This window comes from Corvus kubaryi, unplaced genomic scaffold (genome assembly GCF_017639235.1).
Source record: "Corvus kubaryi isolate FWS band 111438036 unplaced genomic scaffold, C.kubaryi_AGA036_p1.0 37179, whole genome shotgun sequence".
Taxonomy (NCBI): Eukaryota; Metazoa; Chordata; class Aves; order Passeriformes; family Corvidae; genus Corvus; species Corvus kubaryi.
Window position 1 is genome coordinate 890,340 of NW_024581049.1, and position 11,261 is coordinate 901,600.

The window sequence follows — 11,261 nt, forward strand, 5'->3', positions numbered from 1 at the left end:
CCCCAAACCCACCCTGCTCTGCTCCCCAAACCCATCCTGCTCTGCTCCCCAAACCCATCCTGCTCTGCTCCCCAAAGCCGCCCTGCTCTGCTCTCACAGACCTGCCCAGAAATGGTAACAGGGATGTGACCAAGGCCTCCCTCATGCGGCTGCATCAGCCTCGCAAGCCATGGTCGCTAAAAGTGACAACTCCCAAGAGCTGAAGCCGCAGCCACTCCGAGGCTGCTCCAAGCAGGGCCAGGAGCTGGGCAGGGCCTCACCTGTCCCTTGAAGGCGTCGATGATGAACTGCAGGGACTGAGGCTGCACACACTCGATGCACTTCTGCACCACGTGGTTCCCGTTCTGGTCCTTGACGCACTTGAGCACGTGCCCGTCCAGCTCCCGAACCATCTCGTTCTACGGGAGGAGAGAGCACAAACAGAAAGCACCACCAGCATCCCCAGTCAGGAGGGCACAGCTGGCACTGCTGGCCTGGGCAGGAATGGCACAGGAATGCTCCAGTGGCCACGAGATGAAGCTTTGCTGGGCTACAGCAACCAGCAGGGAAAATCCTGCTCTGCCATCCCATTAGAACCTGGCCTGCTGGGAGGGTCCCTGGAACGGGAGCTTGGAGCTCCATTCCAACCCAACCCATCCTGGGATTGCAGGAAGATGAAGCCTTTCTTGACGAGCATCCTCTTCCATGTATCCAAATTAAAGAAATCCCAACTGATCCACAGCGTTCCTGTGCATCCCCCAATTTCCTCTCTGCTTCTCTCAAAGAGAAACAAATCTAAAATGCCCAAAGTTCATGAAGTCTTTAGGTATCAGGGTCACCTGTCCCCAGAACAGGGTCAGCTCTGGGTTCAGAACTTGCTGGGATTTTACAGAGATGATAATTAAGGAATTAATGAACTTCAGACATGACTGAGGTACCCCACGTGCAGGCTGGAAGCTGCACTCATGAACAGAAATGACACTTGGGGGCATTTTAATGCTCTGACAAAATCTGGGTGAGTTCAGTTTTGTAGCTGAATCAAACCCAGGAATTTCGGGAGAGCTGAGTACTCAAAAATGCCATTCTGGAGGAGACAGCAAATCCTTGGAGCAGCAGTGCTGGAGCCTGGCACTGCCCCACTGACACACTTGGCTCAGGCTCAGCCTAGAGGGAAGGACACTCCTAAAGCCTCTTTCAGATTTTTAATTTCATAACCTACACTGAGATTCCTGTTACAACCGTTCCCAACCCTTCCCGAGCCAGCCCTCCCAGCGTCTTTTTCCTCTCAATTCATTGCTCCTGAAACCCTTGAGGAAGAGCTTTATTAATGAGCTCTGAGTGGGGCTATCAGCCACATCTCTCCAAAGCCAGAACGAGGAGCTCCTCATCCATCTCCCTGCAGGAGCGCAGGATGCTGACCCACATAGCAATAACTCGGTGAATATTAAAGACAAAACTCTTCCTTCAAGGGATTTAAGAATCTCTCTTGATTCACCCTCATTCTCAGTTTTCCCTGTTTCCAGGCAATTAACAGAGAAGCAGCCCCACGGCCAGGGAAGGGGACAGGGAGGTGACAACGACACCCAAGGACGGTGGCATGGACTCCTCACGCACAAGAAACACCACAGACATGCCAGGAACCAAACCAAGGGAACACCAGGCACGAGAGGGACAGGAGGGGACAGCTCAGGAACGTCAAACATCAAGAAGAAAGTTAAAATTGAAACTTACAATTACCTGCTGGTCTGGGGGGATGAACTCCAGGGCCTTCTGGATCACCCTGCAGCCGTACATCTGCAGGGCCAGGGACAGCACGTGGCCACGGATGCGCTCTGCCAGCGCCAGCTTCTGCTCCAGGCTGCCAAACTGCCACAGGAAACACGGTCACTGCCAGGACAAACGCCTCCCCTGGCCACTGGCACTGCCCTCCCAGCCTGGAGACAGGAGCTGCCCACTGAGGAGGGTCAACCCCACAGGAAGGGGTGGGTGACCGGGCACAGCCGGACGTGTTCTGTGTCCGCCTGGCACACCCCAAAGGGGCTGGAGCCACCAGGTGAACCCTGCCAGGTGAACCCTGCCAGGCCACTAAGGCTGGACAGGTCACAGCCCCGAGGCTGCCAGAGCTCCAGGAGCACTGGGACAACGCGGCCAGGCACAGGGTGGGATTGTCGGGGTGTCTGTGCAGGGCCAGGAGCTGGACTTGAGCCTTGGGGGTCCCTTCCAGCTCAGGAGATTCTGTGATTCTGATTCTCAGTTACTGGGCAGAAGCACCAGGAACAGCTGGTGGAGAAGGACCAGACCAGTGTCGAGAGAGAGGGACGGGGGTGGGACACACCACTGAGCCAGCAGCTGCTGCTACTGCAGAAGCTTCTCCCGTGTTCCTCAATCCAGGAGCACCAACAGCTCACCCTGGGCAAGTTCTGCTGGATCTGCACCTCAGAGAGTCCCAGAGTGGGCTGGGCTGGAAGGGACCTTAAGGCTCAGCTCATTCCAAGCCCTCTCCCCTTTCCACTGGACATTGACATCTCCTGGATACGTTGCTGTTTATCCCCACACTTTTGCATCTCAAGGTGTTACTTTCCAGATGAATCTGAGTCCCACCCTCAGTCACCCCAGCAGGAAAGATCCCACAGCCTGTGGGGAGGAGCTGGTGCCAGTGCTGACAGCTCTCCGTGGTTTTAGCCTCAAGGCAGGGTTTTCCAGGCCCATCCAGCACCTCGGGACAGCAGGAACCCCAGGAAGAGCTGCGGGGGAAGGCAGCCTTACCTCAAAGAACTTCTGGATGACGTAATTCCCGAACACATCCACCATGAGCTGATAGGCCGCCTGCAGGATCTCGTTGAACACCAGCTGCCGCTCTGCCGGGGTGGCACGCTCCAGCTTCAGCTGAATAAACCTGGAGAACAAGGCCTGGTGTGATGCCACGGGCACATCTGCTCATTCAAACCCTCTCCAAAGCCCCACCCGCGTGTTCCAGAAACCACCGTGAAAGATCCCATTAGGCATGAAGCACTTCCATTAACCTGAGCGTCCTATTACAAGCTAAATACCCAAATTAAAGACCTCTTAGTGACCCACAACCTGCAAAGCTCTTGCAAACAGTTTATCCAGCCATCTGAAAGCTCGGGGTGGGCACAGCCATGAGGTCCACGGCCACATGTTGGAATCCTCATTCCAAGCAAAGCAGATCTCAATGGAATAATGCAGCAAATCTCGTGTCCAGCTGGCTTTTAAAATGAATCAAGCTGTGCCAGTGGGATGAGTGAGCAAACCACAGAGCAGGGAAGCTCCTTTTAGAGGAGGAGTTCCTGCTACCAGCACTTGTCCCCAGCCTAGGAAGGGCAGGAGTGTGACCTGTGTGCTTGGCTTTCCCCACTTATTCTTTGCTCTGCCTCGGCTTTGGGAGGCGACAAATTTGAGCTTTTTTACTGTTTCCACTGCCTTTGCCTCCATCCTCAGCTTCCTCCCACCTCTCCTGCTGCCCTGGCAAGGACTGAGTTCACAGAAGCCTTCTGGGGGTGGCGGGCAGGATGAAGACAACACCGAACAACTGCGGAAACCAACCCCGAAGCTCAGCCCGACGGCGAAACGCAAGGGCCGCTCCCTGGAGGAGCAGCCGGGGCCGGCCCCACGCCCACCTGGATCCGTGCTGGTCCTGCGAGAACTCCATGATGTGGCCGGCGATCTCGCGCAGCTGCAGGTTGGGGTAGCGGTTGTTGCGGAAGTCCTCGAGCAGGCGGCTGCGGCCCGAGGGCATCACGTCGGACATGCCGTAGCGGAGCCGGGACGAGGGGAACAGCGTGCTGCTGGGGCTGAACAGGCTCGAGGCGCTGCTCGCGCTGCGGTACTTGGCCTCGGCCCCCGGCGCCGCCGAGATGTAGCGGCCGCTGCCGTTCGTCAGCCCCCCTGGAGGGAACAGGAACGGGATGGGATTGATGGGAGATGGGAATGGGGCAGGGATGGGATTGATGGGATATGGGAACAGGAACAGGGATGGGATTGATGGGAGATGGGAATGGGGCAGGGATGGGATTGATGGGATATGGGAACAGGAACAGGGATGGGATTGATGGGACATGGGAACAGGAACAGGGATGGGATTGATGGGAGATGGGAACAGGAACAGGGATGGGATTGATGGGATATGGGAACAGGAACAGGGATGGGATTGATGGGATATGGGAACAGGAACAGGGATGGGATTGATGGGACACAGGGATGGGACTCCGGATCCCCGAGCTGTGCTCCACAACAGGGGGGTCTGGCATTCAGCTGGGCAGGATTCCTAGGTGGGATTTCTAGGAAGAATTTCGAGGTGGGATTTCCCCACTGAAAGGGTGCTCAGGCATTGGGAGTGCCCAGGGAGGTCAGGAGTGCCCATCCCTGGAGGTGTGCCAGGAATCCCTGGATGTGGCACTCCGGGCTGGCTGATCAGGCACCGCTTGGCCTCGCTGACCCTGCAGGGCTTTTCCAGCCTCAGGGATCCCATCCTGTCACTCCTGACTAAGCTGAGCGAGCTGCCCTCCAAGGAATTTGGATGGGGACGTGTCCAAGCAGCCGCGGCGCTGCTGGAGCAGGGTGGGAACGGCTGAACTCCAGCAGAGGGCTCTGGGGACCCCTCCTGCGTCAGGACATTCCGTGATTCTGACTCTCTCAGTGATGTCAGATCTGTGGCTGCGATGCTCTGACACACACAACAACTTCTGCTCCTCCCTCTGCGTCCTGAACCAGACCAGTGGCAATCCCAACCCTCCCAAATTTGAGCTTTTTTGCTGTTTCCACTGCCTTTGCCTCCACCTTTCCCACCTCTCCTGCTGCCCTGGCAAGCACTGAGCTGAAAGAAGCCTTCTGGGGGTGGGGGACAGATAAAACCTGAAATCAGTGCTAAATTTGGGTGAATACCAATGAATTAAAACCAACAAAGTTTTTAAAACCCTGTGCTTTCACAAACGGCTGAAACATCTGCACCCACATTAAAAAGATGCTGTTTCCCAAAATACTCCCCAAAAATATTCCCAAAACCAGGAATACGGAGACAGGTGATGGTTCACCACACAGGGAGCAGAGGGAAGACTTCACAGGAACAAACCTAAACCTTCCAATGCTGCTTCCCTGCCTGCCCTTCTCCAGGATTTGGCTCAGCTCTGTGGCAGAGGATTTGGTTCCTGCCTTTGCTGCAGGGCTCGGGATCCCTCTGCTGGTCACAGAGCGCAGGAAGAGCCCGCACGGATTCTCCCGGCTGGAACAAAGGCCTCAGCTACAGAGGCCAAGGTGAGGCAGGGGGGAATCACAGGGAAATGAAGCTGCAGGAATCTGTGCTACGGAGAGGAGAGCTCCAAGGAAACCTTGGCAGGGCTGGCTGCAGAGAACCAGCTCCTGGCAGCTGGGCTGGAATGAAAATATTCCATGAAAACAGAGCCATCGACACCTGGAGGGAGCTCCCGGGCAGGAAACGCTGCTGGAGAATTCTGTATCTGGTAACAGCCTAATTAATTATTCATTATGACCTCTGTGGCTCACTCCCAGCCCAGGATATTCTGTGATTCTACACCTCTGAGCTGGGCAAATTTCTCTGGAGCTGGTGCCAAAACTCCCCCTTCCCAAGAAACAGGAGGAATCCTTTTCTCCCTTTTTTCCCAAGGAAAAGGAGAGCTGAGAACTCCTTGTGCTGCCTCACAATGAGATCCATCACCTCCTGCACCCTCCTGACTCCAGACTGAGCAACAACTCCCAAAAGCCCCCATCTATTGCTGGATATTCCTGCTATTCCTGTCTTCTGGGAGCACCGGGATTGCCACAGCACAGTAAAGCACCTTGCAGGTGAAGGAAGGGACAAGCTGATGCTTCCCACACATCCGAAACTCTCAGAATCCCAACGTTTTGTTTCAATGCCTGGAGCAAAGTAAAGAGTTGGGACTGAAGTGGAAAACAGTTCCTGGTGGGAAAGGGGAGGGTCTGGCTGTTCTCTCTTAGCTCAGAGCACCATCAGCACAGAAAATCTGTCAGAGGTTTGCTGAGAAAACCCCCACCACTTGGAGATCCAAAATAGACCAGCAATGACTCCACTCTTCCCCCACCTCTCTCTCTCCTCATGGAAATGCTGCCTGCACGTCTCCCCACGATGCTCAACATCATCCTGGGAACACAGAGATCCTGTGGGGGACAAACTTCCTAAATCCCAGTTCTGACCCTGACCTGTGGCCCTGGGGTGCCTGCAGCTCCTCTGTGCCACGCTGTGGTTGGCAATATGCACTGCTCAGACCCCTGACTTCCCTCAGTAATTTACACATCTCTAATTCTGACCAACCCCGGGCGCAGAGAGCCCCTGCCAGCACCCAGAGGTGTGGATTGACTCACAGCTGCTCATTCCTTACACCTTGGAGCATCAGGCTCGGTTTTAGCTCAGCCTTGGTCCTCCAGGGGCTCTTTCCACAGGGGCTGGGTGTGGTTGTTTCAGGCACTCAGCACTGCCCAGACACTTCACAAGGTCACTTTACAGCACCAGCAAAATCCCAGCTTGATAAATCCCCCTCATTTTTCAGCGCTCGGAGCTCCCAGGGAGCCAGAGCCGGATCTCTGCAGAGCCCAGCGAGCCGAGCAGGGATTGCCTCCCGCCCCAGGGACGTGGCAAAGGCAAACCCACACCTCAGCCTGCTTTAGGCACGGCTTTGCTGATGGCAGCTCGGGTTTAAAGCCAGCTTTGGTCACTGGGGAGCCCTGGAAGCAGAGCTGCTGGCAGTGACTCTCTCAGGCTGTGCCCCCTCAGGAGGAGCCCAGGGCGGACGTTCCAAACCCCAGGAATTTCCGTTTGTGTTCCCATCTATCCCTTCATTTTCAGATATTCAGGAACAGCTCTGGGCCTCGGTATCACAAACTGCTCCTGGGATCACTCCTGAGGGAAAAGGAGTCAGTCTTGAGCTTCTTACAAGGAGAAATGTCTGTGCTGTCTGCCATGGGATGGTTTGGGTGGGAAGAGACCTCAAAGCTCATCCCATCCCATCCCACGGCAGGGACACCTCCCACTGTGCCAGGCTGCTCCAGCCCCAATGTCCAGCCTGGCCTTGGGCACTGCCAGGGATCCAGGGGCAGCCCCAGCTGCTCTGGCAATTCCATGCCAGCCCCTGCCCACCCTGCCAGGGAACAATTCCTTCCCAAGACCTCATAAAAATCTACTCTCCTTCAGCTTAAACCCATCCTCTCTTGTCCTGTCCCTCCATCCCTTGTCCCTCTCCAGCTCTCCTGGAGCCCCCTTAGGCCCTGGAAGGTGCCCTAGGATCTCCCTGGAGCCTTCAGAGCCATTAAAATTTATCTCATAACCAAAGGAAACCAGAGCTCCCCCTCCCACTACCCTCAACTACCGGTGAAAGAGAAACTTAACAAAAATAAAATGACCTTTCATGGATTTCAAGGTCAAAGCCACACAAATCAGAGCTGTCCCAGGTGAGATCTGACCTACAGCATCACCCAGCATGGGCCAGCCATGGAGGGGACCTGGCTACAAGGACAGGAATATTCTGGGAAGTTGGGAAGCCCCACACTGATCCTCTGGAGCACAACCCATTTCTGGGGCTGCTGACTCCCAACTTCTTTCCAGAGCTCGTTCCCAAACAGATCCTCCTTCCTCTGGGCCACAGGAACTCTTAAGAGTCTTTGATTCCAAAGAATTTTTAAGATTCTTCTCTTTGCTGCAGGGGCAACCAAGTTTTTCCTGCTGCCAGCTTTGGGCTCTGCCTCCTCCCCAGCACGAATTCACTGTGGCCCTTTACCTGCCAGCCAAGGACTGCACAGCTGCACAAAGCAAGCTCAAATCCTTCCCGTTCTATGAAAGCTCTGAGCAAGGCGCGACTCTAAATCCAAAGCCGACCTCCCGAGCTCAGATTGATGGCTATTCCAGCTAACCTAGAGCCAGCAGGGAATTTATCCCACATGCACGGAATAAACGTGATAAATACCGTGTCTGCTGAGGGAGGAGAACTGCTCTGAGGAGCAGAAGTTTTGTTAAACCCAGCAGATTCATGACACGACCCAAACCAAGTGAATTTTGGGGAGGAAATATTAAATTACCTGCTGCAGGTGCAACAAATAATCTCTTTGCTTTGTTTATGAGGGAATGAACATTTCAGGAGGCTCAGGTGAGCACTGCTTTATTATTTAATATTTGCTTTATTTATTTTCAAGATTTACTTGATTGTGGGCCAGGCAGAAGCTCTTTGAGAAGATTCAGCTGCACAAAGTCATGGATCTTCCCAAAATTATTTCTCCTGTGCTTTTGATAAGGCCACAGTGATGGGAAATTTTCCAGGGCAAACTCACCAAATCCCCAGCTCAAAGCTGAGCACTGCTCCAGAGAATATTGGTCAAAAGGAGGAATTGTATTCCAAGCTCATTATTCTTAATTTAACGGGTATTTTAAAACATCCCCTTTAAAACCATTTAAATTGAAGATCTGCCCTCCTTATCTGTTTTATTCCACAAACCATTGCTGCTGTTACCAAGATCTGTACAAGAAAACCCTGGGTTTTAAACACTTGGGAATATCATCCCTAACTCTGAGCTGAGGAACTGGGAGGAAAGACAGAAACCTCCCGTTCGCAACACACACCCTGAGGGCTGCCCTTGATGACATTGGAGATTTCTCTCCACCTAAATGATTCTGTGATCCCACAAAACTCCTGCCTCAGCGCTGCAGGGGGACTGCAGGGAAATCAGGGAATGGTTTGGGATGAAAAAGACCTCAAAGCTCATCCAGGGACACCTCCCACTGTGCCAGGCTGCTCCCAGCCCCAATGTCCAGCCTGGCCTTGGGCACTGCCAGGGATCCAGGGGCAGCCCCAGCTGCTCTGGCAATTCCATGCCAGCCCCTGCCCACCCTGCCAGGGAACAATTCCTGCCCAAGATCCCATCCAGCCCTGCCCTCTGGCACTGGGAAGCCATTGCCTGTGTGCTGGCACATCCACCTCAGTGTGATCCCCCACAGCTCTGTGCTGCAGGAGCAGCGAGAGCAGAGCAGGGCCCTTACCCAGGTTCAGGCTGGAGGAGGATCCGTGCGAGGACAAGGAAGGAGGAGGAGTCTGCGAGTGGCCGGGCCCCTGGCTGGGCAGGGGCATCCCCACGGGCCCGGGGGACGAGGAGAAGCCGAGGCCGTTGTAGAAGCTGTGCCCGATGGGGGTCAGGCTGCTCGAGGTCCTCTTGTACAGGTCGCTGCTGCCCGTCAGCGAGTCCCGGCGCGAGCCGCTGCCCGTGGTGGAGTTTGCCACTGGAAAAACAGGAAAACTGGGAGATGCCAACCAGCCCAGAGCACTGGAGAGCCACAGCTGCAGTGCAGCAGGCCGGTGTGGGATGAAGTGATGCAATCAGGCATTAAAGCCACCTTGGGAATGATCAATCAGCTTAAAAAATTATCTGGGATCTTGGCTTCGACTTCAGAGCGTTGGAGGTTTTATTGTGACAGAGCACATGGAGAAACAGCTCCTAAAACCCACAGGTAGGAAGGTCAAAGGATAAAAATTGCCCTAAAGGAAGGGACCACGTTGGTTCGGGACACCCTGAGCACTTTGGGGACACCCTGAGCACTCTGGGGACACCCTGAGCACCTGAGGGACACCCTGAGCACTTTGGGGGACACCCTGAGCACTCTGGGGACACCCTGAGCACCTGAGGGACACCCTGAGCACCTGAGGGACCCCCTGAGCACTTTGGGGACACCCTGAGCCCTTTGGGGACACCCTGAGCACCTGAGGGACACCCTGAGCACCTGAGGGACCCCCTGAGCACCTGGGGACACCCTGAGCACTTTGGGGACACCCTGAGCACCTGAGGGACCCCCTGAGCACTTTGGGGACCCCCTGAGCACTTTGGGGACACCCTGAGCACTTTGGGGACACCCTGAGCACTTTGCTCTGGCCCTTCAGGAGAAGGTTCGAGCTCCCCAGAGCTCCTCTCCCCCAGGCTCCCGGGGAGAACCGCAGACTTTAACTCCTGCTCCTGTTCGTTGCCGGCATCGGAGCCAAAGCAAAGCAGCAGGAGATTTTCTCTCTCTGTGTTTGCTCAGCAGTGTGTTCAGCCTGGTGCACATTCACCCGAAATCCTTGTGCTCACCTTTCCTCAGATGAGAAAACAGCTCCTGTTTGCCCCCAGCTTTATGGGGCTGGAAATCAGAATTCAATTTCACTCACAGCCCCCATGGTTTTTACGAGCTGTCTCGATGGGCAAATACAAACTCTTTAAATGCACGGTCAACTTGAGGGAGAAGAAATCAATCTTGCATTAAACTCTTGTTTAATAAACAGTGGAATTGTGAACTGCACTGAAGGAATCATTTCCCATGAGTGCACACGGGCTGCAGGAACAGCAGGATCCGAGCTCTGTTCGCTGACTGAGGGAGCGCAACTCTGTGCATCTTGGCACTGAGCACAGCACTCATGGAATTCAATTAGTTAAAGAAACTGAGGCCAGAGAAGCAAATGCTGGGTTTACCTGCAACCAAGAGGGTTCAAATCCTCCAGCTGGGCTGAAGAGAAATATTTAGAATAACTTTTTATTCCAAACTGTTATTCTGTGAGGTGACAGCACCTCCCTGAGCCCATTCTGATGGAGCCAGGCTGGAACCTGCCCCTCACGCTGATGAAAGCAGCAAAGTTCAGGAATTAATTACTGCCCTGAGACTGCGCAGTAATTAAAACAATTGTTTCACTTTGAAGAACCACAAACCTAAGGAGAAAAAAAAACCTAAAAAACCACAGACATCTCTGGGTGGGTTTGATTGTGAAAGAACCTTGGTCTCCAGCTGCCCAGCAACATCAAACCACCCTGGGAGGGAGGTGCCTCACAAGCACAGCGATTCTTTTGGTGTGTGATGGGAACAACTCCCAGAATAAAGCAGGGAAACCACCTCAGATCAGCCCTTCCAAAGTCATGAAGAGCTCCTCAGGCTTTACTCCGAGGTGAGAGGGGTGGACACACTTGGAGCCAACTCCTGGCAGCCCAGTATTCCACATGCAGGGGAAAAATCCTCACCAAGGGCTGACTGACGGTGTGTGTAACAAACCAAGTTCATTACTCTGGGACTGCTAATTATCACCTCCTAAAAGCATTTTTGCCAAGAACTGCTGCAGATTTTAAAAGCCTGAAGCAGTCCCTAAAGGAGAATTTCCAGTGACGCTGGGATGGATGAGGAGGGGACAGCCAGCCCTGCTGCTGTCCCCCTGCCAGTCAGTCCAGCTCACTGCTCATCAACTGGGGACACCCTGGGCTCTTTGGGGACACCCTGAACACTCTGGGGA

At 54.3% G+C, this 11,261-nt stretch overlaps 1 protein-coding gene across 7 annotated transcripts in view; it reads right to left on the bottom strand.

The window, feature by feature from the left end:
• Positions 1-112: 112 nt before the first annotated feature.
• PUM1 (pumilio RNA binding family member 1) overlaps positions 113-11,261 on the bottom strand; it is a 63,530-nt gene continuing 52,381 nt past the window's right edge. For 2 of the 7 annotated variants that reach the window (XM_042021949.1, XM_042021944.1), the window contains exons 14-18: positions 8,999-9,235; positions 3,618-3,885; positions 2,746-2,875; positions 1,717-1,845; positions 113-398 (exon numbers count right to left, since the gene is read on the bottom strand). In XM_042021949.1, coding sequence (XP_041877883.1) covers positions 177-398; positions 1,717-1,845; positions 2,746-2,875; positions 3,618-3,885; positions 8,999-9,235 — 986 coding nt within the window. In that variant the 3' untranslated portion in view covers positions 113-176. Of the gene's footprint in view, positions 399-1,710; positions 1,846-2,745; positions 2,876-3,617; positions 3,886-8,998; positions 9,236-11,261 lie in introns of all 7 variants that reach the window. The other 5 variants (XM_042021945.1, XM_042021942.1, XM_042021943.1 and 2 more) reach the window with 4 other exon arrangements.